The sequence below is a fragment of the Tamandua tetradactyla genome, chromosome 8, assembly GCF_023851605.1.
Source record: "Tamandua tetradactyla isolate mTamTet1 chromosome 8, mTamTet1.pri, whole genome shotgun sequence".
Classification (NCBI taxonomy): domain Eukaryota; kingdom Metazoa; phylum Chordata; class Mammalia; order Pilosa; family Myrmecophagidae; genus Tamandua; species Tamandua tetradactyla.
The window spans coordinates 66,223,774-66,250,788 of record NC_135334.1 but is presented as its reverse complement, the minus strand read 5'-3'; the positions used below and the strand labels follow the sequence as shown (position 1 = coordinate 66,250,788).

Below are 27,015 nucleotides of genomic sequence, written 5' to 3'. Positions count from 1 at the left end.
TTCTTTTTCTTAATCCATTCTGCAAATCTCTATCTTTTAATTGGTAAATTTAGTCCATTAACATTCAAAGCTATTACTGTAAAGGCATTTCTTGAATCCACCATCTTTAAAAAAATTTTTTTTTAACAGAAACAGTGATTTCAGTTAGCAACAGGGGTAACAAGTAATGAAACCAGTAGTTCAGTTAGTAGCTTAGAGACCCAGCTGTAACGGCCAGGGGCTACCAGGCACAAAGAGTGAAAGCCAAGCATATACACAGGACAGAAGAACCTGAAGCCCTCAATAGAACAGCTGGGAATAGAAAAACAGATCAGGAGCGAGAAAACAAAGACATGACTGACAACACCAACTTTAAAGCTTACATTTTGAACCAATGCATGTTTCCCCCACAAGGGATGCACCGTTCCTGGAGATACTGCAATACCAGGTCAATGCGTGGAGTGGACGGAGCAAGCTCCTATTCCATCTCCCTGCTCCAAAAATCCATTTAATATTTTGTCTTCAGATAGAGGATGTATCAGATATTAAACTGATAAGAACGGATACTACACTTGATCTTAGCCAAAAGGCCGAGAAGTGATTGAATCCACCATCGTATCCTTTGGATTTTATTTGTCAGATCTATATATTCTTTTCCCTCTTTCTTTTTTTATCCTTTAAGTTACCCTTACTGGTACTCTGCAATTCTGTGCCCTTCTTCAGACCTCCCTTTCCTGTCATTCTTTCGTCAGCTGGTAGAACTCCTTTTATTATTTCTTGTAGGGTAAGACTCTTCTTGAAAAATTCTTTTAGGACTTGTCTGTGAAAACTTTAATCGCTCCTTCAGTTATGAAGGACAATTTGGTGCAGCACAGAATTCTTGGCTGGAAATCTCTCTCTTTCAGGATCTAAAATATATCATACCACTCCCTTCTCGCCTCCATAGTGCCAATTGGGTATTCTGAACTCAGTATTATTTAGTTTCCTTGTATGCAGCAGATTGTTTTTCTCTTATCACTTTCAGGATTTTCTGGTTCTCTTCAACATCCAACAGACTAATTAGTATGTGTCTTGGGGAAGGCCTATTTGGATTTATTATATTTGCAGTTTGTTGGGCTTCTTTGATTTGCATATTTATGTCCTTTATAAGGGTTGGGAAGTTTCCCCCCATTATCTCCTCAATTAATCTTCCTAGCCCTTTACTCTTCTCTTCTCCTTCTGGGACACTGATGATTCTTACATTTGTGCACTTTGTTTTGTCCATCATTTCCCAAATGGAAAATTCCCATTTCCAATTCAAATTTTTCCTTTTTTTTTTGCCATTTGTTCTTTCATGTATTTGAAATCAGTTGTCGTGTCCTCTAGTTCACTAATTCTTTCTTCTGCCTTTTAAAATCTGCTGTTGTGTGTCTCTCATTTTTTGATTTGGTCTACAGTATCTTTAATCTCTGTGATAGCTGCCACTTTTCTATTTATTCTTTCAAATTCCTCTTTATTTTCTTCTAGCATGTTCTTGATCTCCTTTAGGTCATTAGCCATCTCAATGACTTTAATTAGTAGAGTTATATGAACATCTTTGATTAGTTGTTTCAAAGTCTGCATCTCCTCCAGTGTTAATGTAATCATAAGGGCTATACCTATCTGCATCTTGAAATGCTTAGTGATCTTCTGTTATCTTTGAAGCATGTACATATCTCCACAGGGTTACTTTGGAAGTTGATTTCCTTCAGTAGTCTAAAGCTTTGTATTTGTGGGATGGATGTGGAACAGGATGTGGGCCGTGAGGCAGGGCACAACAGTGTGATGATGGCTTGCAGTGCAGGTATGGACATGGGTTGGGACATTACACTGGTGCCTGTATGTATGTACACTGGTGTGGGGTGTGGGGTTGTGGAGGTGTGGTGCAGGGGCTGTGGGGGAAAGTTTTCTTTCATGCAGCTCAGAAAAGCCTTGTGGTGCAGGAGCAGGGCGTGGCATGGGGGACAGAGGTAGGGTTTGGTAGGAGGCAGACTGGTAGGTCTGTGTGGATGCTCGGGAGCTGGTGCACTGGCAGGATGTGGGTGGGTGAGTGGAGCATGGGGGCCATGGGTATCAGGATGTTAAATAGGTGACACAGAGGTCAGGGTATAAGGAGGGCAGGGCGCGGGTGTGTCCCAGCACAGAGATGAAGCATAGGTCACAGGTATTGCAGTATGTGGGTCAGGGGTGGGTGATCTTGGGTGGCCAGGGTCCTGGTGCAGGTGCATAGGATGCTCATGCCAGAGGGTGGGGCAAAGTTGTGCATGTGTGTGGGGCAGGGGCTTGGGGTGCAAGGGTCAAGAGGTCAGTGGATGGATGCATGAGTGTCTGGCAAGGAGGATGTGGCTGTTTATGTGCTCGCATCTGGACGGCAGGGCCCTGTTGTGCGTGGACCTAAGGTATAGGGCCCTAGTGGGTGTGTGTACAGAGTTCAGGACAGCATCTGTGTGGGCTGGGGGTGACTGTGGCCAGATGTGCAGGACAGTGCTTGCCCAGAGCTGGGATGTGTGGCAGGGGTACATGCACATATGCATGCATGTATCTTGGCATGCCATATGCTGATGTACACGTGCGCAGAGCTCAAGGGGATGGGGCAGAGCTGTGCAACTGCGTGGGCTGGGGGTGGGTGTAGTCCAGGTATGAAGGTGAGCACCTGCACCCTGGATGCACAGGCCACTGCCTATAGGGGGCAGGAAGGGGGAGGTGGGTGGGGGTGAGGGGTTGGCCACAGGTGTGCGGATTGCGGAAGGCATGGGGCGAGACTGTGTGTTTGCACAGGAGAAGTGTCAGGCTGGGGGCAGGTGTGTGTGGTAGGGATGCATAGCAGGGATCTGGGAGCAAGGCAGGGGGGTGACAGGGTTCAAGTGCCTGGGGTGTGGGATGAATAGTGTGTGTGGGCAGGGGCAACGTGTGCAAGGGTAGCATATTCAAGGAACGTGGCTCAACTTACTGCCTTGCCCCGATCTCCCTGTCTGTGCATTTTTGAGGGCTCTGGGCTTCCATTTCAAAAGGGGTGTGTTAGGCTGTTTGCACTAGTTGGCTGGACTCCAGTTCTGTTTCAGTTCTTCAGTTTTTGCAGCCAGGGCTTCCATATGTGGTGTAGAAGACTCTACCAGGTCAATTACACCCTGGAACTGTTGTCCCAGTCACCTTCCTGTCCTTTCTCTAGTTGTTCCTTAGAGCAGGAGTGAACTCAACCTATCCTATTCCACCATCTTCCCCAATCTAGCATATGTTTTATTTGGCCTACAGTACCTTTCATCTCTGTGAGATCTGTTTTTCTATTTAATTTCAAATTCTTTATCCTCTTCTAGTGTGATGTTGATATTCTTTATTTCTTTATAAATATCCTTGAGTAGTTGTTCCATAGTCTGTGTTCCCTCCCATGTTTTAATTTGGTCATTTAGCTGTGTCATTTCTGCCTGGCTCTTCATGTGTTTTATTACTTTCCGTGCATTTGGGGCATTTGATTATCTAAGGTTATTTTGCCAGTTGGTTTCCTTTACTCGTCTAAAGTCTCGTATTTACTTGGGTTTGTGTTGAAGTTTCCCTTTTGCACTTTGTATTTCCCCACCAAAGTAAGGCCTGGATCTCATGTGGGGTATATAATTATACTTGGGGATCTATTAAAAGCTAGGCAGAAAAGACGCACAGCTGCTTCAGTGGCATCACGCCTGCCTGTCATGCAGGAGACCCAGGTTTGATTTTTTGCACACACATGCGCGCACACACACACATACACACACACACACACAGAAAAACACCCTTGAGGGTCTATTAAAAACCAGGAAGGAAAGGGTGCACAGGTGGTTCAGCAGTAGAAAGTGCACCTGTTACGCGGGAAAACCCAGGTTCGATTCCTGGCTCACGCACAGAAAAAAGAAAAGAAAAAAAAATAGTTGAGGGTTCCTCAAACACTAGGTAGAAAAGGTTGCACAGGTGGTGCAGTGGTAGAAAGCCCACCAATCATGCAGGAGGCCTGGGTTCAACCTCCAGCCTGTGCACAAAAGCAAACACAGCAAAACAAAACAAAAAAGAAAGATAGTGGTGCATGACTGGGCTGGCCTCCTTGGCTTGCCTCTCCATCCATGCACACCTGAGATCCCTGGGCCTCTGTGGGTCAAGGGGAGTGGAACTGGGTTCCCACGACCTGCCCTCACCAGCTGGCCCACTGGATTGGCTCTGCTCTGCTTTCCTCTTCCTTCCTGGGGGAGGACCTACAGTTTCCACCAAAACCAGGTGCCCATGGCTGCCTGCCTCAGTGGTGGGGAACAGGCACCTTGTACCCATCCAATAATCCCCAAACACAGGAAAAGCAAAGCTGCCCTCAGTGCTCCCCACGGCACCTTCTGGTGGCAGGTTGCGAGGGAAGACATTACAGGCCTGCTGAGGTAGCAGGCTGGAGCACAGGAGCATGCTGCTATCTTTTTTTTTTTTAATTAATTTTTAAATTAAAATATATAACAAACACATTCTTAACATATGATCATTACGTTCCACATATATAATCAGTAATTCACAATATCATCACATAGTTGCATATTCATCCTGATCATTTCTTAGAACATCTTCATCAATTCAGAAAAAGAAATAAAAAGACAACAGAAAAAGTTCATACATACCATACCCCTTACCCCTCCCTTTCATTGATCACTAGCATTTCAATCTAAATTTATTTTAACATTTGTTTGTCCTATTATTTATTTTTATTCCGTATGTTTTACTCATTTGTTGATAAGGTAGATAAAAGGAGCGTGCTGCTATCTTGAGACCCACACTCCTCTGTGAGTTGTCCGCCCCCTGTAGGCTTACAACTGAGGACACTCACCTGTTCTCTCCGCCCCAGTCTCTTCACTTCAACTGCAGTCCCATTTGTTTATTTTTTAATTTTTTTAAAAACCCTTTACTTGTTGTTTCATAGAGCTTGGATGAAGTCAGCCGACTGTATACCACCATCTTCCCCCTCATTAGCTTTTATCATTAAAGATTGACAGTTATTAAATGTGATTTTTTTTTACCCATTCCCATGAATAAAGATTTCAATTCAGTACAGCAATCTCAACAAGTCAATTAACACCATTTGGATGAAATCCTAAAAAGATATAATTTCTTCTGTAGTGTTCTGCAAGGCACTAAATATAGGATAGGCATTTATCACAGGTTAAATGGCAAGGGAGAAAATATCCAGCATTTTATTTTTAGCTACTACTTGTTTCACAAAGGTTACACAACGGTGGTGAGGTAATGATAAAGACAAAGTAATACACTATCTCATCTTAAGAGTTGCAAAGGACCTTTGAGACCATCTAGTTTAATGTCATTATTTCTTCTTAATTGAAGTAATAGATTTGAGATTCCACTTGCTCTAAGTACTTTTTCTTGGGGAAGTTCATCTTTCCATGAAATGTCTTAAATTTTCTAAGAAAATCATGATTTTTATGCTATATTCCATGACAAGACAATTACATACTGAACATTCTGCATTTCTAAAATTCAAACATGCATTCTGTTACATGCACATTCATGTGCAGTGCCTCTGCCATGGGGTGATTTTCCTTAAGCAATCTTCCAGCTATAAAAGACATGAATGCGTAAATCTTGGAAAAGGGATAACATCTTTGATATTTTGAATTCCTAAAATGCACTGCAGATAGCGTTCAAATCCCATTCCAAAACCTCCATGTGGCACAGATCCAAATTGACGAAGGTCCAGATACCTGTTTTTCAAAAGCAGAGAATCATTATCTATAAATGTTGCATGAGATCATATGATTAGAATTTTGTTTCAAAAGTATTTTGCAACCACTTGTTATTGTCTACCTCATTATAGTAGACCAATGTTTTCCCTTTACAGACAGATGAAGAAAACAGAGAAGTTAAAGTGACCTATCCAAGGTTACCTAACCAGAAGCAGATCCTACAATGCAGTTGAGTGTTTTGATCCTTTTTCTTTTTAAGTTATATATACATTTATGTACAGAAAACTTGCTTCAGGAGGATACAGAGACTTTTCAAATAGGCTTACTAGTTTTTTTGGCAATGCATTCCTTTCCAATGCTAATGGTAATACTCTTTTTTTCCCATACCAAAAATGATATTGTTTGATACTAAGAGGAAATTTTACCTGATATATTTCAAAAAGATACTCCTCTCAATTAGACTGTAAGCTAAATCCGGGAACTGTCTCATTAAACTTTATCTACAGTGCCTGCTATATGAAGGCACTTGGTACATGAAAATATATTGTCTGAAGGACAAGAATATACTCTGGAGTGCTGGAGTGAGAAGAAATGTCCTGTTCTCTGCAATGGTTTTCTGTTGCAGGTCTAGTGGAAGATGTCCAGAGTCATTTTTCTGGGAGGCTAGTCTCTGACACCCATTCATGCACATTCATATTCCTAATTGGGCTATGGGACCCGCTGAATATGTATGTATAAAACCTAAGTAGATACCTTTATCTAGCTGTTAGCCACTAACCTGTACTCTGATCTCTAGGTTCACAGAATTTTGAATCATATAAACTATTACTGAGCACTAGTCACTTTATGACAGACATACCTGTGCTAGATGCTTTCCATCTAAAGGGGGGTATCCCCCATTTCACAGATGAGGAAGTCAGTTTCAGAAAGGTGAAGTAATTTATTTAAGACCACATGGCTAGAAAATGCTAAAGTCATGATTTAAACTCAAATTCTAATACACCAGCCTGAAATATAGTTATTTTAGGAAGGGAACAGAGGGAGGACAATTCTATAAATATTTTTATGTCACTTGGTAGGGGGAAATTCTTGAGTTATATAATATTGATTAAAAAAAGTTTATGCTTCTTGAATGATTTGTAAAATTAGATTCAGAATGAGGCAAATGCCATAGCTGGTAGCCATTTGGTTCCTCAAGGATAAGACTGGCTAACACCTATTTTCCCACTATTTGTATATAGGGAGTTAACATTAAGCATTTATCTTTCTAAAATAAAAACTGAATTGCAACTAGGTGAAAGATCAATATGATAAGGGTATTTATTATAAAACCTCAGGTTAGCAAGAACTATAAAGAATAATGGAAGGAATGCAGTTTCAAGTAACAGAAATGGTTGGTAGCTGAATGAACTTTAAATTTATAAGGCATAGGGACAGGATATATTTTGATTTACTGACAAAATAAGATAAAGGGCACATCAGGCATGTGCCACAAATACCTGCAGGACCTGAGCTGGCTGCTGGAACTACAGTAACAGCTTTAGATAACTCTAAAGTTCTCATACATATAAGTCAAAGCACTGCATAGGGATGCACTGGTAGTTCAGTGGTTAGAATGCCCGCCTTTCATGCAGGAGACCTGGGTTCGATTCCCAGACCATGTATCCCAAAAAGACAACAAAACAAAAACAAACAACACTGCATAAGTGTCTGGAAACTGAATTCAGCAGAGGGAATCAATTCGTAGCTAGTTTTTTGTGTATTTGCTCTGATAGATGGAAAAATCCAATTTTAAGAAAAAAGTTTTCTAATAAATATGTATTTGATTATTGTTAAAACTGATTCTAGAATAGCCAGATTATTTTTAAAAGGTGCTTAAAATTTGTGAAACCAGTAACAGATTTTATTTGCATGTACCATGTAGAAAAAGGAAGTAAGTAAATTCTTCAACACTGGGGTGACTCCATATTATAGTCGAACACTACCAGGCAATACAGATTTGAAAATTTCTAATGTCCCTTCTACCCTTGAAATCTATGATTATCATATAAAAGGAAGAAAATTCAAATAATAAACATTTCTATTTGGAGGTCTTAGGAGCTTGAAGAGAACAGTATTGAAATAATTAATACAGATCAGAAAAACCTAAATTTACTCAATTAATAATTAAGATCTGTATTTAGCTTGTTATCTATGGCCAGTTTTTACATATTATAAATATTATCTCAAGTCAGAAAGTAACTGAGGTAAAATGCATAATCTTGCTCAATCAAGCTTTGTTAGAAGACTCAGAACAAGCAAAGGAAAAGAGAAGGAAATTGGCATTTACTGAGCTTCTACCCTATATAGATACTTTACCTATAATGTCTTATTTCATCCTTCCAACAACTCTGTGATACTGTCACTCCATTTTCTAACCAAAAAAACAAAACTCGGGGAGATTAAGTAGCTTGCCCAAGGTAATTACTGGTAAATATAAGGCTGGCATTCAGACTATTACCTGAACCCAATTTCAGCTTTTTTGCATCTCTGAAATCTAGCTCCTTCATTACTACAAGGCAAGAATGTAATTTGCTCCTTCCTCCTTCTAAGGACAGCAAAAGGATTATTGATATTGTTGATATTATTATCAGACATAATAATATAGATCCTGGAGAAATGTTATTATAGAAATACAAATAAGTAATTTGCATCTATGGAAAAGTACTTGAGAAAAAGATCTACAGAAAGAAAGACAAACAACTCCGGGCAAGTGAATGAATGAATGCAGAAAGGGGTCTTTCCTAAAGTGGCTCAGATTTCTTCAGCTGGTGGAGAACTTATGGATCACTGAGTCCAAACACTTGATTTTACACATGGAAAAACTGAAGAGTAATGGTTAAGAACAAAAATTTTAGATTCAGAGAGTCCTGGAATCAAGTCCCAGCTTGAGGACCTAACTGTATGATTTTGATTAAGTTAGTTAACAACTCGGGGCTTCAGGCCTAGAGGGACAATAAAATGGAGATAATAACGGTATCTTATTCAGAGGGTATTGTGATGATTATTTAAGATAATATACATAGTTATCTGGTATATAATAAGCAATAAATAAATGGTAGCCATTATTATTTTTCAAGGATCAAAGGGAATAAGTAATGTTCTGAGACCCTGTGCATGGCCCTTAGTACTCTTCCCTACTGTATTGGGGTAGTTAAAACTTAAATAAAAGAAAAACGTGTTCTATGTAACATTCAGTCCAGCAACTACAATAATAAGATTCATCAGGGGCCATATTCTTACCATTGGTAGGCTTCTGTCAGTCCTGAGCTGAAAAGGAAAACAAATTTTTTTCAGGGAATGGCAATAAAATAAATACATTACCTATCAAACATTTATTCTGGGTTGTGTGCAAAGAGCTCTATTACAACAAGTCTGTGCCCTAACATAACATGCAATATAGCTGAGGAGCTGAAACCTTATTATATGAGAAGTAATCAACAGTTAAAATGTTACCATTTTATAATAAGTGGTATAAACAAAAAATGTTATAGGAGTTCAGAGGAAAAAAATGCGATCCAGAATCCAAAAGAAGGGGCTCATCTGAGTTGAACTTATTGTCCTGTCTCATAAGAAAAACATTATTATTACTACTTAAGGTTGTTGGAAGGCACACACAGATGGGGGAGGGGAACACAACTTTCATGCTATAACATTAAAACAACAATATGGATTCTTAGGCTGCTTTCACACTGTGGTTGCACATTGGTTCTTGCCTAATTTGAGAATGTTAATAAAATTAAGCTCTTATTACTTATTAAAATTAATTTCAGCCCTTTTAAAAAAGTATTTGTGACCACAATACATCTGAAGTGTTCAGGACTAAAAAATTTCAAATGTACAAAAATAAAGAAAGCATGAACAGAGGTCACAGACAGATCCTTGAGATAGGAAAACACACATATCTGTTTCATCAGGAAAGATAAATTTTGATACAGTCTGATATTAGGTAAACATTTAATATGTTACGAGGAAAGGTTTCCTGAAGGAAGGAAGGAAGCAAGCAAAGAAAACAGACCAATTAGTCTTTCAACAGATGAGGTTTCTTGCCATGTGTGGGTTTTGTGGTGCTTAAAAAACAAAAACAAAAAACAAACAAAAAAAACCCTAGAGAATTCTCAGCTTTTTTCTATCAAAAATGCCTGATTTTCACTTCAATTCCACAATTTCCCAGGTCTTTCTAACACTATTCTAGTAGTGAGAAGTCAGTAGTCTTACTGAAAAAGAGTTTTCCCAGAACCTATTTACTCCTTTCTTCTGGATCCTAACCTAAATACAGTTCAAATGATTGGGATTATAAAGTCAAGTTACCCAAATGATTTATAAGTTGGGATCTTGGAAAACCATCAATTTTTAAAGCACTTCCCCATTAGGAAAAGAAGGCCTTACATATGGCTTACTTAGGATATTTTCAAACTATCATGGCTTTTCCAGGTTACCATGAAATCCAGTATTATCTGGAGAGGATTAGGCCTACAGACATGGGAAAGTCTTTTTTTAAGTCTGTCACAGCGGAAGTAGAAATCATGGAAAACAAAGGTTTATAACCTTAGTTACATTAGGAAGTCGTTGTGGTTTGTTGGCAGACTATGCTTACACAGAGTGGTAGTTCAGTTAGAAACAAGAAATTCCCATCTCTAAAACATTTCCTATATGTTCATGGATTCATTTCCCAGGTCTTAATAAGTTAAAATAAAGTTAATCAAATAGCTAAATCAAGACCCTTACATAGTTGAGAACTTGAAGAAGGGAAAACTGCTTATTCTGAATACTATCTTAGCAGATATTTTTAATAGCTTTCTTTCCCCACCTTTACCCTTTCCACAGTTCAGTCTGTCTGTATAGGACATTGCCAACAGAAAGTTAATAAAAAAGAACACAGAGAAAAGAAAAACAGTACAAGTTTTAATGGGAAATTCCCACCCCTGTTAAAAAAAGGTACTTTTCACAGGGAGGGATATATGCAAATAAAGGGCAAATATCATTGTAGCCCTGTTTTACATAAGTTTCAGTCTTTGGGAAAGGGAAGCTCAGAGGTTAAGTAACAATTTGCTCAAGGTCACATAGACTCTGAGATTCAGGTCAAAGTAAAAAATCCATGTGCTTTTCTCTGTTACTTTGCCATGACAATATCTGAGCGGCTCATCCCCAATTTCTGAACTGTGTTTCTTTTAGCACTGACCAATACCTGGCCAGTCGTTGCTCCAAGAAATGGTACCGTTCTTCTCTGAGGCTTCCTCCAAAGAGCTCCCCAACTCCAGGGACAAGAAGATCAACAGCAGCAACCTAAAAGGAAAAGGAAACCATAAACATTGTTACATATTCAATGTGAATCCAACATTAGTAAGTGTCTCAAGGAAGCCTAACTTTTTTTTTAACATGGGCAGGCACTGGGAACTGAACCTGGGTCTTTGGTATGGCTGGTGAGAACTGTGCCACTGAGCCATCATTGCCCAAGGAAGTGTAACTTTTAACATTTCAGTAACTGTCTATTTAACTGCTTAACAGAATTTTGTTTACCTTATCTATGCTTCCTGTTTCAATATAAAATGCTTAATATTTTTTAGAATGTATGCTACACATAATTGCAGGTAGCCAATTTCCTTTCCCCTATTGCATCCTTTATGTTGTCTGCTTGATAAAAATGTGTTTTCTTCACAAATGTGATATAAATGCTAATTATAAAAAAGATGGCAAGGATTAAAATTATGAAATATAGGGTAGAGCTCAAATTATATATAAACATTTACCAATTTAATTCTCTTATATAATATTATACAACGACTATTTTTCCTACATCAGTAAACCTACTTCACACCCTTCATGTTTTCGTGGCTCTATAGCTTACTGTTTAGAAGTATCATGGCTTATTTAACTGCTTTCCTTTGAACATTAGATACGTATGCTTTTGTTTACTACTATAAACAATGTGGTAATGAAGATGTGCAAATACAGATTTTTCTTTAATTTTAGTATTTTGATAGGAGATGTATAGTACAGTATGTTCTGATTATTAATCAAAGAAGTATAAATTAAAATAATGAAAAATCACTTTGGAGTTCTCAAAATAGCAAAGTAAATGGAAAACAACATAAAGAACATGGATAAGAAAATGGAAAAACCAATACTCTCATACACGGTACCACCGTTCTGGTCAGCAATTTGGCAACAGTTTATTAAAAGCCTTAAAAATGCAATATTCTCTGACTCAGCAATAGTAATTCTAGGAACTAGCTCTAACAAAATAATCAGATGCAAAAAAAAAGATTAATGCCACAGGAAGTTTATGATAGCATTACTTGTATTAACACATTCAAATAGACATCAATAGGAGACTATCAGATCAATTTTAGACATGAGATGGAAAAAGACATCTACATACTAAGATGCTCACTGTGTTAACATTAAGATATGAGTATGGATTTTCTTCTTTTCTCATTTGTATTTTCTTACTTTCTATAATAAAGATCTATTATACAACATTATTAAAAAAAGACCTATTATACTTTTGTAATAAGGAAGCAACAAAAACTTTTTTTTTTCACATGGGCAGGCACCGGAAATTGAACCCAGGTCTCTGGCTCAGCAGGCAAGAATTCTCGTCACTGAGCCAAACAAAAATTTTTAATAGGGGAAAATGGTAGCTTGATATTTAACTTGTATTTTCTCCATTACTAGTAATTAATATTCTTAAAGTTTATTTGTGTGCTGTATTATTTTGTGACTTAGTAACTCTTTTTGGGGGACAAGAGGACATTTTTAAGCTTAAGAAGCTGAAGACACAAAAGCCAAAGAAAGATCCAATGCAGCAAATACAAAATTAGGCATCCACAAAACACATTTTAATCTTTAAATACATGCGTACTATTATTATGAAATATTTTCTTAAACTTTACCTCACTTTACTATTGTCATTCCCTCATTTTTTATTCTAAAACTTTTGATTGATATATGCTTTACAAGTAATTGAAACTGCCCTCCCAAAGAGTTAAGTCACAAAATAATACAGATTGCTAATAAACACTACAGAATTACTAGCAATTGAGAAAGTACAAATTAAAAGATCAAAGAAAGGATATACTAATGAAAGATTATGCCCCCAAAGTTGCATATATCATCCTCGTAACTAAAATTAAAGGGAAAGCATTAGGTATGATTCTGGGTTGAATTAGAGTGAAAGAGAACAGATTCACTAATGGTTTCTATTTTTACTAAATCTCCTGCCATTCAATAAGCTGATGAGTTAAGTGTACAAACAGGTCTTTGTCACACTACCATTCTTTGCTAATTACATCTCAGGCAGTAATTCTTCTATGAACGTGGGTGGGTAGAGACTACAGTGAACATCCAGATATCTGAGAATAATATTTGACGATGCAGACATGAGAGTAGGTGATGAAACCAAATCAGCAGCTTTGGATAGCTAGGCAAAAGAGCATTACTAATACGGTGAGGAAATTCTCATAGGCAATACATGTAATAGATTTGGACTCTAACCAGGACCCTGGGGTTAGCATTTCTATTTCCAGAGAAAGGAGAAGTTTCAAAGGGTGTTTTCATGGCCATAGAAAGACTGGCATTTTTATTTCTCAGAATCTTGCTTTTAGAGAGGGCTAAAATATGCTAGGAGTGAGAAACATGAGGCAAAAAATGTGTTCTTGTCTTCGATCCAGAGTTTTTTATTTAGAAATATAGGCAATTAGGGTTGGAATATACTAGTTAACAGTGACTCTCTGGCCTTTAATTGAAAATATTTAAAGATAGGAGACTCACTAAACCTGAAACAGAGCTTTCCATTCTTTTTAAGCTCTGATAATTAAGGACAGATAAATCCAAAATGTACCATTCAAAGGGTTTCAAAGCAGGGAAGTTTCCATGGAACGAAACAAGGGTGGGAAATGATTGCTTCTGATACTGTAGGTATAGACAAAGCAAGAGTCAGGCTGAAAGGGCTACTGCCTCAAAAAAGATGCTGGACAATCAGTTGTCACGAAGAACAAGATGTGGGTGACTCAGATGAGGTTGGCGGCCAAGTAATTAGATGTGGCAATCTTTGTTAAGTTATTCTCCTTTTTCTATATAGTTCATAATTATCTAATAGATCTATTTCTTGTTTGGTCTTGTTCCTAATTAAAAGCAAATAAATAAACAAAAAAAAACCTCTTTTGGGATCTTAGATGGTTTTGGAGGTCTAAATTGTGCTTATTTTGAACCTTAGTTTTTCAAATGCTATTTTTGGAGAAGTATAGATAACTCACCTGCTTTTCTTTTAATATCTGAGATCTGAGAATTCATTGTGTAACCACATCGGTTTTAGACCTTTCTGCCTGTTTTTTATTCATCTTGATTATTTGTAATTGCACAGTAATAATTGTGAAACAGGAAGATTCTGAACCTTTTCAGCTATCTTCTCTTGCAAAATCTTATACCATGATATGTGCAATACATCCTTTTTGCTTCCTGGATTTCTTCCGAACCTGCTCTCCTAATGACTAGGGTACCTGGCTGGTTATGCCCAACTATTTCTGCATTAGTTATTAAGGTAATAATTATTTTACTGTAAGCAAAAGCTAGGTTATGTTGTAGTCACAACCCCAGAAGCTTACAACATGGTTCATCAGCTTTGACATTATTGACATTTTAGGACAGATAATTCTTTGTTGTGGAAGGCTGTTTTGTGCATTGTACCTGATAGATGTCAGTTGCAATCCCCTGATCTTGACAACCAAAAATGTCTCCAGACACTGTCAAATTACATCTCATTGGGAACCACTAGTTTACGTTAGGCTTTTTTTCATTTATAAAAATGTCCATTGTGGCCTCAAACTGAAAGGACTGCCTCTTTCTGAGGTATTGCTGGTCTTGTGGCAGATGAAAAACAAGAGAATGGAAGACCATGCACTAAAACCCTTTATCCAGAAGCAACGTGGTTTTGTCATGTCTCACAATTCATTGGTCAAGGCAATTCACATGACTAGGCTGATGCCAATGGGGTAGGGAAGTGTAATCCTTCCCAAGGGAGGAGCACAACTATTTGTGCACTTAATAAAACAGTTTACAAAGTTGCCTTTTTCCCATCCACTAGGACTCTTCCATGCCTACTCTTTAACCAGTTCCTCACTTTTAATTGGAATTAAGCCCATAACAGCAGTTCTTCTATTTTCTTCCCCTATAGCCTAGGAGATGAATTTATCAGCAGGAAAGAATTTATAAAAATAGTCTTAGTTGAGTAAAATTTTTAGAAGCCATCTGGATAAAGTCCCACATCATTACTCTATTTCCTCTAATTTTGTGATATGCAGAAGGGAACATATACATTATTTTAACCCTTTCTTTGTCTGAATAGCCTGAAAATTCACATTCTCAGGTGGGTGAGTTTTCTGTTTGTTTTATTAAAATAAAGAGTAAAGTTGCTTTTCCTCTTAATAGAGCTGCACCTCTGGAATAAGGAATTCCTTTACAATGCTCATCCATGCTCCATAACTAAATGGCAGTTTATTAGCAAGGACAGAGTCACCTTCTTTGTGAAGAAAGGTGTCTTTGTTGTCTTCTCTTCCTCTCTCTATAAAAAATTCTTCCTTTTTATTTTAGGTTTAGATTCCCTTTAACCGTATCAGATTCGTATACTTCCTGCTTTTCTTTTATAATTATATCCTCCATTCAACCTAAAGAGTCTACATCATTTTTCAACTACAAATAAAAACATATTTGGAATACACAAAATATACTTTCTTTTGGCAGGATATTAAAAATACTGTATTCCCTAAAGATCACTGGGACAATTCTTTCAATTTCTATACTTATAATTACGGTTGAGATTTCAGGTATGATTCTTTTACCTTGTGTTTCCCTGTGGTAAGTAGTGGGGCTAATTAGTATAGAAACTACCTATTTCTCTAGGGCTCTTATAGAGATAAAAGGTGTATAGAGGGGTGGTGCAACGGGAGCCCAGTGACAGAATTCTTGCCTGCGATGCTGGAGACCCGGGTTCAATTCCCGGTGTCTGCCCATGCAAAAGAACTGAAAAAATAAAAAATAAATAAAAGGCATATAGAGATAAAATACAAATCACGACATAAGTGTCAAAAGAGGGGTATATCCAAAATTCAAAATGTGGAGGGAAATACATAAGCTTTCCCTTGGAGAGACAAGTAATAAAGAAAACTTAATTGGGGGTCCTGTATTTGCCAAGTGATGTGGGTAATGGGGGTGGGGGCAGTTAGATTGTAATAGATGGGGAACAAGCAAGTTGCCTAGAACATTAGCTGTTGATTACAATGTGCCTCTATGGGACGGCCAGTCTGTGGTTTACGAGAAGTTGAAATTGGTTTGAAGAGTCAGGGAGTAGAACATAGGAGGGATTAATCCTTATTAGGGAAAGTAGGGAAGGATCATGGATAAATAAGGTATAATAGTAGCAATTAGACTATCACAAATAATCATAAAGCATAATAGAAAATATTAAGTATCACAAGAAAAACACAAAGTACCATAAATAATGATGCAGATTCACAGTCATTATCAAGAGTACTGATACTGACTGATCACTGATGGCCTTCTAGCTAATTCCAATGTGCCCTGGAGAATCATAAAGCTACTTGAAAAGGTGTTTTGAAATTGGGCTACTGTCAGTACTCATTTTCTGCCTTCTCATGTATTGCGTGCCCAGCCTTCCAAATAGTTGGGACTGTGAGAGTATGTCTTAAGTCTGTTAGAGTACATCATCTCTGTCCCTGCGGGAATGAAGCTGCAGGCTTTTAAATTTCCCTTTAGGAAATCTCTATATCTTTTAATTAGATGATCAAAAGTATACTTATTTATTCCTGTTGATAATTTTCATTTATGATTATTTCTAAGTAACACAGATGATAGGTAATGGCACAGGAACCCCCAAAGTATTCAGCTTTTCTATATTAGTCTTTTTCTTGAAAGCTCGTTAAATCACAGCCAAAAATCTGTCCTAAATTTGAAATTTAAAAATTCTTTCAGATGTAACAACAGCCGGTACTTAATGGCAAAGGACAGGGTTTAAAGAGAAAGAAAATTAAGGCCAAAAAACATGTGAGAGCATATCTGTAGGTCTGGTGGTTTCTGGGAGTAATGATCTAGGTAATGAACAGTAACCAGAGTTAAATCTATTCAGGGAATTCACATGTTACATAGGGAAATGTCCTCTTAATTAAAAGTTGACCAAATTTGAGCCCTTTTTCAATTAAAAATATCTGTTGTGCTTTGATGCATCTTTGAGGAACTTGAAAATAAGTGGAAGGGCTTTAGTTCAGCTGTCCTTTCACTCTTCTCTACAGAAAACAATGAAAGCTATAAAGAATTTACCACACTCTTTGCTAACTTCCCTAGCCTCAGACAAAACCAATTCCACTTTGGATGCCCAGAATGCTTCCTGGCACATATTCCTCTACTGTGTATGAGTTTTGATTCTGCTTAAGTTGCACAGCTGCAGTGGCTTGCTGTCTAGAAATAGTTTGTGTTGGTATTCAAGCTAAACAAATACTGGCCTCTATTTATGACACTCCCTTCTCACTCCTACTTTTTGATTCCAATAAATACACTGAAAATTAAACTCAAACTTGAATTAAAAAAAACAGAGGCTAGATAGGAATAAAGCCTTAAATATATAACTTTTTCTATGCTAACGTCAAAGAGAGGGGAAAAAAGGTTAATGTCCCTTCCTCTGCTGCCTCTCTTCTTACCTATCTCTGTATTTTTAAATACTGATGAAAAACACAAATTGAACACCTCCTATTCACTTTCTCACAGGCTGCTAATAACAACAGACAAACACTGCACACTATTATAAAAAGAAAAAGACATTTTCTGTGAGCTTTTGCTCTAACTGCTGATATAGACAGTATTTTGCCCCTGCAAATAACTAAGGCACAGCTAGGAAAGCAGACCTTCCAGATATGATGGTGAGATGATGCTCATGGCTGCAGGCAGCAATGACTGAAAAAAAGACTTTGGCTAGCAACATTGGCTTTACTACTTATACTGCTTGAAAAAAGACAAAAGTTTTACTGTTTGCAAAGATTTTAATGTCTTCAAAGGATGGAATTCTCACCTTGCTTCAAAATATATGATCCCTTTCCCTCAGGGCCAAGATAAATGTACTACATTTCTTTTTTCCTTAGCGACCTCTAATTTCTAAGTAAACCAGAACAAAACATCAGTTGGGGGCTACACAAAGGTTCATGTGTGAATTCCTTGACTTGAGAGGAAAACATTTCTATAAACAGCTTTACTCTTCTTACAATTAAAGTCTGACTCTAGAAACCATCTTTGACTCCTTCCTCTTCCTTACCTTCTATGTCTAGCCTATTATAAAGATCACTGATTATTCTTTGGGAATATTTCGCAGATTCATCTCTTTCTTTTCATTTTCATTGCTGTCCCAGATCTCATTTCTCATTTCCAAATTATACAAAAGAGTCCTTTAACGCTTCTACTTGTCTTTAATTCTCTTTCCCCAATCTACGCCTGCATCCCACTTGTCAGCTTAATCTTTATCATCTCAACGTCATTTAAAATAAACATACAATGGCTCTCTACTATTTACTTGATCAAGCCCAAGCTATATGTCACATTCCAAACTCTCCATAATTTGTTCCCATCTTGTTTACCTTCCAATAATTCCCCGTTCTTTTTCCCTAATATTCTCATAATATTTTAATTTTCAAAGCAATTTTATAAACATAACAAACCTGTGGTTTACACATGTAGAGTATCTGTTTAAACATAAATTTCTTCATTGAAACTTTAACACAAATAAAATAAAATACACAAATAAAAAAAATCCACATAACAAGTGTACAGTTCTACACACTTTCACAAAGTGAACATATTCATGAATCTCCACCTAGAACAAGAAACTGATATGACAGTATCAGTACCCCAAAAATTCTCCTTATGCATTCTGTTGGTTATTATTCCACTGAAAGTCACCTCTTTCCTGACCTGTATCATCCTACAGGATTATTGTGCTTATTTTCTAACTTTCTATAAGTATTATTTATACTATACTCTTTTTTTTTTTCTTTTTTTTCACATGGGCAGGCACCGGGAATCGAACCCAGGTCCTCTGGCCTGGCAGGCAAGCATTCTTGCCTGCTGAGCCACCGTGGCCCGCCCAATAGTATACTCTTTTTAAAATTTGGTTTCCTTAACACTGTAGTCAGATTCATTATGCTGATACCTATAACAACAGCTTGTTTATTATCATGCTATATGGTATCACATTATAAGAATACGCTATGGTTTCATAATTTTTCTACTGTTTATCAATGTTTAATTTTTTTTTTCTAGTTCTGGGCTCTTAAAAACAGTGCTGCTATGAATAATCTTGTATATGTCTTTTGGTGCATGTAGGTATGTATTTCCCTAAGAAATTGCTGGGTCATGGAATATGTGTATAAATATTCAGCTTTAGTAGATAATTGAATAGATTCCAAAGTAACTGTCTGTATGTAAGAGCTCCAATTTCTAATATTCTCACCAGTTATTAAAATAAGACTTTTCATTTTAGCTATTAGTATGTAGTGGTGGGTTTCTCTGGTTTTAACTGGCATTTCATTATTTAATTTAATATCATCCCTTGAGAATACCAAGGCCAAGGAAGGTTAAGTGGTGGATACTTTCATATTCAAGTCTCCTGGCTATAAGTCTACTGCTTTTTCTGCCATCCCATATGAACGCTTTATTGCATAAAGATCAGGGTTTTAGCAAAGCCCCCAAACATGCCATATTCCTACTTCCACATCTTCGCTCCATCACTTACTAGCTGTGTGATCTTGCATAAGTGATTAAACTGCTACACTGAGATTCAACAGCTTCATCTGTAACAAAGGGATAAAAGTAACTATTGGCACATGGTATGTATTCAATAACATTACTTTCTTCTCTTATATTATATTATCACATAACAGGTGCTGCTGAATTGGAATTTCAAAAATGTAATCTATTTTGTTAAACTTTTTCTTCAATTTTTTCTGCCCATCATCTTAAACATATGTCCTTTCTAATCCTGCAAAGTTGGTTTCTCTTTATTTAATTAAATAAGATGTGAATAAATAATTTCCCAACTCCCTGAATTTCTTTTATTTGCTACTCTTTATAATTCTGCAGCTTCTCCAATACTCTTATTCTACCAGAGAACTTAGGAGGCATGTATATTCACTTTTATCTCAATTGCTTTAACTAAACAAGTTGTTTGGAAACAAAACTTTAGAAATGTATAGTATACACACAAAAATACTTATCCCTCCCTATGTTCTCTATCCCTACAATTCAAAGAACGTATTTCATAAAAAGATATCTGGGGACATTTTAGATAGGCTGAAATATATATTTTCAACTCAGTCATAAATTCCTATAATATCTATTTATCCTAGATAAAGAAAGGTTGAAAATTCCTGTCACTATTTCTATTGGTTTGAAGCTCAAGCTATTTTGATGCAGGTCAGTTAATTAGCCCCAGCTGAGGAAATTCATTAAATACTCCTTGGTTGAGTATAGTCTGTCTCAAGCTGACTTCACAATATACACTCTGAGTACCCATTACATGCTTACATTCTTCTGACTTGCTAGGAAATGACAGAACTTTGAAAATTAAAATACAACCTGGTGATACAGGCATCCAATCTGAAACTGTTGGATAATCACTTTTATTAATCACACATGGCTGGAATGAATGAATGAATATTCTATTCCCCTTCCCTAACTGAACAATTGCCATTTGTCTTTGGAGATTCAGGGATCCAGATTCAGGGCATGTGGCATTTCGTATGTTTGCTTAGATGTGTTTTATTGAGGCCTAGGACCCATTTCCATCAAATGATCAAATATGCTTGGTAACTTACAGGTTATTATATATCCAAATGAGTAAAAATTTAGGCTACATGAAATCAGAGAATCTTAGAGCTGTCTAGCATCTGAAGGGTTATTTTGTCCAATTCTCTGATTTTACAGAGGAAACAATTCAGAGTTGGAGAGAATTGCCTTAGGGTCATATAGGTAACTAGTAAGAAAGTTATATTTCAAACCCAGAACTGCCAACAATTAATCCAGTATACTTGCATTGCACTATAGCACATACTTTTTTTTTTTTTTGAGTAGGTGGAGGAAGAATAGAAAGAAAGAAATTCTAAAAAAGAAAAATGAAACTCTAACTGCAAAAATATACCATTTTACTAATTATTATCTGTGACCCAAAGTCACAAGAGTAGGTTAACAATTTCCTTACTTTTCTCTTTTGACTTCCTAGAAAAGGCACCTGTGATATACACCTATCTTAAATTTTTTAGATTGCATCTCATGCATTGCAAAAACTCTTGCAATCCTATCTACAAACCTGTTACTACAGACCAACTAAAATAAATACACAATATAGTCATCTGGTCCAAAATCTGTTCATCATCATCAGGAAAAAAATGAATTAGGGTAGAAACAGGTATTTTATACAAGTGGGTTTAAAAGAAATCTAGGTTGCTAATGAATCAGTGTTCTAATCTATAGCTAATGTAAATAGTTTAAATAAATTATATTTGAATCATTTAGCTCTGTGAAACTATATGCTATAATATCGTATAATTATAGAAGTATACTAAAGTTCCATTACAATGCCTTCAGGGTTCAAGCAGCAAGATCACAATATCAGCGAGATCATGTCACAATGTAGGTATCCTGTTGTTTCTAAAGGTAATAAATATTTGTCAGTACAATCTATGACAGAACTGCCTTTTAAGAAATTCTATGCTATAGCATGTTATGATGTTGCAGTATACACAATAATATTATAACACTACTAGGCTTTATCACAAACAAGATTTTATAAAATTTAGAAGGAAAGAAGAGAAGATTTAACACTTATCGGCTATCTACTACCCCAAATACTGTGCTACGCACTTTTCATATATCAGCTAATTTAATCACCACAACTCCAGAAAATATTATTTATCAACTCAATTTTACAGAGTGGAAAACTAAGACTCATTAAAGACTTATTAAATGGCAGAGGGCAGTAAGTTTCTTGGCAAGGCTGCCTGAGATTCTTGGCAAGGCTGTCTGAGACTTAGAGATGAGATGGTAGTACCTAAGAATTCAGTAAATGGTAGCTAATATTGCTTCGTTAATGCTATAATATAAAAGAAGAAATACACTCAAATAGAAAACCTAGTATACCTCAGATGGAGACATATTTTTCTGGTGGGCCCCACCTCCATTATTCTACTAGTATTTATCTACACACAAGTGAAAAGTATCAGACCGTTACTAGGTTTAGCTCTGGATCTTTTTTGAGGTGAATGTAATATATGTATTATAGATATATTTTTTTTTGCATGGGCAGGCACCGGGAATTGAACCTGGGTCTCTGGCATGGCAGGCGAGAACTCTGCCTGCTGAGCCACTATGGCCTGTCCTGTATCATAGACTTTTATGATTAACAATATTAAATACATATTCAATAAATATTTTAAAAGCTAGATATATACCTACTTTATCCTGTGGTTAATTTGTAGAGAGAGAAGGAGACATACTAAGAGAAAAAAGGGAAAAAGTGAACCAGAAGGGGGACTGGCCATGGTGGCTCAGCAGGCAAGAATGCTCGCCTGCCATGCCAGAGGACCCGGGTTTGATTCCTGGTGCCTGCCCGTGTAAAAAATAAAAAAATAAAAAAAAGTGAACCAGAAGGGTAAAATAGGTTAAGGTTGAAAAAAGGAGAGGATAAGAAAGGCTAAAGAGAGTTAATAGAGACAAGAGAGGCAGACGTAGAAGAGACAGATGAGAGCTGTGACAGGGAGCATCTGCCTAGACTTTCTCCATCCCTCCATTACCCCTTCTATACCTCCTGCTCTAACAAACTATTCCATCTTCACCCTGATCATGCCACTGGTATTATTTCTTGCTCAGCATGCAGTATTTAACTCGACCTGATGATATTGCTATATAGTGCTCTAGATTACTTCCTCTCAGTTATCTAAAAAACAAAACAAAACAAAAAACCCTTACATTTGCAATAGCTAAACTAAGAAGTACACTTAGAAATAAAGAAGTATGTTTATAGAACACCGGGTTCTTCTTTGGGAATGCTTTTTAAAAGATGTCTTTGAGAAACTTTATCATTTTAAGAAATGAAAAAAACAATCGATATAATTTAAGAAAATATACCAAAGGCTAAGTGAAATTGAATCAAGGGAAAAACCCAGACTCAATATGAAAGTTCTCTAAATCCACTTATTCAGTGTCTTTTCTTACTGTGTGCCAAGGGTCATCTTCATTATCCCTCATGTAGAAAGGCTTGAGTACTAGGGGATAATTAATGACAAAGACTGGTATGTTGCCACAATGCTTCACCAGGTACTTTTCATGTTCAGTGTGTAGATCAACACCCCACTGTAATGAGAAAAAAAGAAATAACTAAAGCAGAAGACAGAGCATTTCAATACCATTAAACCTGCATCAGTTCTAAGGGCTTTCTCTGCCTGAGGTTCAATGATGTGTGGAGCTGTCTGTTGAAGTTACATACTGACTAAACTGAGAGAGATGTGTTATCAGAACATCCAAAGGCCTAGAAAAATGAAAGCTGAAACCAGTAACAGTAAGCTTTCTGTCCTCATCTCAGGAAGCAGTGCTCAGAAGATGAATAGCATCTGCAGGAATACAAAGCACTTTCAGTATATAAAAACTGACTTCGGAATCATAGTTTTTATTAATAATGCCTACAACTTCTTCTACAGTTACTTTCCTAAGACTCAGGAAATTAAATGATGGAAGATAATATTCCAAATATTGGGCCTGTCTTCAGCTAGATGACTTCTCTTCAAGAATTAAAAAAAAGAAAAAGTTAAGAATCCAACTCATATAGCAGGTGCTTTCATGAATATCTGATACCACTTTCATCTATTTATTTACAAATACTAATGTGCCTACCGAATTTCTCCAGTAGGCAATAGATACAGTGGTAAGAAAATTAGGATGGATTTCTGACTTCATGCAGCTTCTAGGGTAGGAGACAAAAATTAAATAAAAAACTGCATGAAGAATTAATTGATTATAAATACAAAAAACACAGGGTGTTATTAGAATTTTCAAGAGGACCTTGACTTAACTGGGGCTAGGGCTGGTGTAAGGAATAGTTTGAAGACAAAAACTATTATTATATCCTTATTCTATTAGGTAAGGTAAGGCAATATCTGGCAATATCTTAATTAAAGGACTAAGAATCAGGAGAACTGGGGTCTGGCCCTGCCTCCAACTTATATATATGCCCACGTACAAGTCATGTGGCCTTTTTGGATCCCATATCCTTGCCAATCAAATACTGAAGTTCTTTAAAAAAAATCGGTGTTTTCCAAAACAGCTCACAAATTAAAGGGCTCTATGAAGTTCAACTGACAATAAAATCTTTTAATATGCTTCCTAAATTTATTTGATCATAAAATAATTTTTCTGTCACCCTTAGCATCATTTAGAAACACTGAACTATCTGATTTCTACACTCATATTCTATGATTAACATTCTTTTTTTAGGATTTTCATCTTCCTAAATTTGGAAAATTTCGTCATAATCTTTTAACCACTACAATTTCAAATGACACAGTAATATTCATATTTTACTTCATGATTATTTTTCATTTAAATTCTGTTAACAGGGTAGAGCAAATATTAGACAAAGCCTATCTATAGATGAACAGATACTACACAATGCTAATAAGAAAGATAAGATTCCTTCAAAAGAATCTTAATGTCATAGGATAACGACAAGAGGGAAACATTTTAACTTATATTAAAAAGTACCCACCTCTGGAGTGAAGGTGAAGATCTGGGATGACTGCTTTAAGATTTCCACAGCTTCAGTATAAGAAATGCTAGAGGAAAACAGGATAAAAACAGAGAAAGGTCAATATAATGTGGCTTTTTTTTTAACTAGTACATCTTAATTCTAGAAAAGGCTATTCCAATATAGCCTGAAGGGCTGTAAATAAGAACTATGTAATCAGGAATTAAGGCTGATCTTATCCTATTAAAGTGTGATTTGCATGAAGAGAAGTGGCGGTTGCTCCCGATCTACATGCAATGTACAAAAGCAGCTAATCACCTAAGTAGAGCTCATCTCTGAATTCATGCCAAGTCAATGTCCTAGTGAAAAGTGTGAAGTACTGAGGCTGAAAAAGCAAAAAGACTTCCCTAAAAGAAGTCATTCACTCAACAAACATCAACTGAGTAACATACTTTGTTACTATGCTAGCTTGTTCAAGAAACAAAAGGTAAGGATTTTAATTTCCTTGGCTGCTCAAGCGAATACCATGCAATGGGTTGGAATTTATTAGCTCAGTTTTGAGGCTAGGAGAAAGTTCAAATCAAGATGTCAGCAAGGTGATGGTTTCTTCCTGAAGACTGGCAAACTGGGGCTGCTTGCTGGAGATCTTTGGTTCTGGGATCCTCTGTCATATGGCAATAAACATGGTAGTTTTTCCGGTCTCTCTGTTTTCTTCCAGGTTCTGATGAATTTCAGCTTTTTACTTCCCATGGCTTTTTCTTCCTCTGTCTGAATTTCATTCCACTTATAAAGGACTCCAGTAATAGAATTAAGACTATCCTGACTGAAGTGGATCACACCTTAACTGAAGTAAGTTCATCAGAAAGTTTTACTTACAATGGGTTCACATCCTCAGAATGGATTAATTTCTGGGGTACATACAACTCTAGATCACCACACTCTACCTTCTGAACTCCCCTCAAAGACATGTTTTTCTACATGCAAAATACATTCATAATATCCATCATAATATCCCAAATGTCATAAATCATTTCACTGACAATGCTAGGTACAGAGTCTCATCAAAATCAATTACAAGTTTCCAGGACCATGAGCTTGCCCCTCCCTTACCCCCCCCCCCCAAAAAAAAAGCAATTACAGGTGTGGTCTGTCCTAAGGCATAATTCCCTTTTGTCTGTGGACCTGTGAAATTTAGAAAATAAGTTACCTGCTTCAAATTTACAATAGAAGGACAGGCATAGGATAGACATTTCCATTCCAAAAGGGAGAAACTGGAAGGAAAATAAGGGGCCCCAAACAATTCTGAAGCCCAGCAGGGCAAACCTCCATTAGATTTCAAGGTCTGAGAGTCATCTATGGATTGATGTTTGGCCATTCAAGACTGATGGAATAGCAGCCCCACCCCTTCTAAATGCCTGCACAGCAGTCATGGTCTCCTGAAATACTGGGGTAAAGGACCTATTCATTCCCAGCAATGGGATGGTGGTTGGGCTCTCTACAACAACTGGGCCACAGGTCCCACGCTCTCTGAATACTGGGGTGGCAGCATGATCCCTGAACAATGGGGTGCAAAGACTGCATCCTTCAGGTACAGGGTAGGCCTGCTTTCTTTGTCTGAGGAGATATCTTTGGTCCAGACCTCAGCTTCCATAGTTCTGCTCTTGAAGTCAATCTTCCTTCAGTTTGACTCGTCTGTTTCTTTTCAGTTCAAGCTGGCAGTGGTTCTACTCATAAATATTTGCAAAAAACTTGTGAGCTTTACATATAGTTCAAAGGGATCCAAACCAAAAGACAATAGGACTTTTCATAGATCTTTCCTAACTGAATTTCCAATCCTGACTTCCACTGAAATGGATGACAGGTTCTATGTTTAATTAAACTTTCACATTGGGACACTATAAGGAAGCCCAGGAGGTTCCTGTAGAGCCACTTCTGGTCCTGGTCTCAGAAAACATTATCTGGATAGACTCAGACTTTTCCAAACCATCAACTTCTGGTTTCTTTGTGCTGAAGAATTCACTTCTCAGTTTACCGCTTTCCTCTAATATTTTACTATAAACCGTAAGGAGAAACCAGGCTGCACTTTCCACACTAAGCTTGGGAAGCTCCTTAGTTAAATACCCAAGTTCACTGCTCAAGTTCTGCCAAACATCTGACATCAGAACTCAATTTCACCAAGTTACCAGCCACTTTAGAACAAGGATCACCCTTCCTCCAGTTTTCAATAACACATTAGTCATTTCCTTCTAAGACCTCATAAGAAGAAACTTTAGCATCCATATTTTTACCAATGGTTATCTTCAAAGCATTCTGGGCTTTTTCTATTAAGCACCCCACAATTCTCCCTGCTTTTACCCATTACCCAATTCCAAACCATTTTTGTATTCTTTTGATATTTACAATAGCAGCACCACACTCTGCTGTTTTAGTTTCTTTGGCTGCTCAACCAAATAGCATGCAATGGGTTGGCTTAAACGATGGAAATTT

General features: G+C 37.0%; 1 protein-coding gene, 1 long non-coding RNA gene and 1 other non-coding gene across 6 annotated transcripts in view; 1 reads left to right on the top strand and 2 right to left on the bottom strand.

Annotated features, from left to right (window-relative positions):
• Nucleotides 1-390: 390 nt before the first annotated feature.
• LOC143645398 (U2 spliceosomal RNA) lies at nucleotides 391-581 on the bottom strand. Its single transcript, XR_013157108.1, has one exon. It is a non-coding gene; the product is annotated as a U2 spliceosomal RNA (small nuclear RNA).
• Nucleotides 582-2,880: 2,299 nt separating this feature from the next.
• The window catches only part of NARS2 (asparaginyl-tRNA synthetase 2, mitochondrial), a 199,960-nt gene continuing 175,825 nt past the window's right edge, over nucleotides 2,881-27,015 (bottom strand). For 2 of the 4 annotated variants that reach the window (XM_077113454.1, XM_077113455.1), the window contains exons 6-10: nucleotides 24,550-24,616; nucleotides 23,004-23,141; nucleotides 10,924-11,021; nucleotides 8,979-9,005; nucleotides 2,881-5,714 (exon numbers count right to left, since the gene is read on the bottom strand). In XM_077113454.1, coding sequence (XP_076969569.1) covers nucleotides 5,570-5,714; nucleotides 8,979-9,005; nucleotides 10,924-11,021; nucleotides 23,004-23,141; nucleotides 24,550-24,616 — 475 coding nt within the window. In that variant the 3' untranslated portion in view covers nucleotides 2,881-5,569. The remainder of the gene's footprint in view (nucleotides 5,715-8,978; nucleotides 9,006-10,923; nucleotides 11,022-23,003; nucleotides 23,142-24,549; nucleotides 24,617-27,015) is intronic. The other 2 variants (XM_077113453.1, XM_077113456.1) reach the window with 2 other exon arrangements.
• LOC143644446 (uncharacterized) lies at nucleotides 5,461-25,533 on the top strand. The gene is made up of 4 exons (XR_013156715.1): nucleotides 5,461-5,924; nucleotides 10,911-11,078; nucleotides 21,378-21,422; nucleotides 25,247-25,533. It is a non-coding gene; the product is annotated as an uncharacterized LOC143644446 (long non-coding RNA).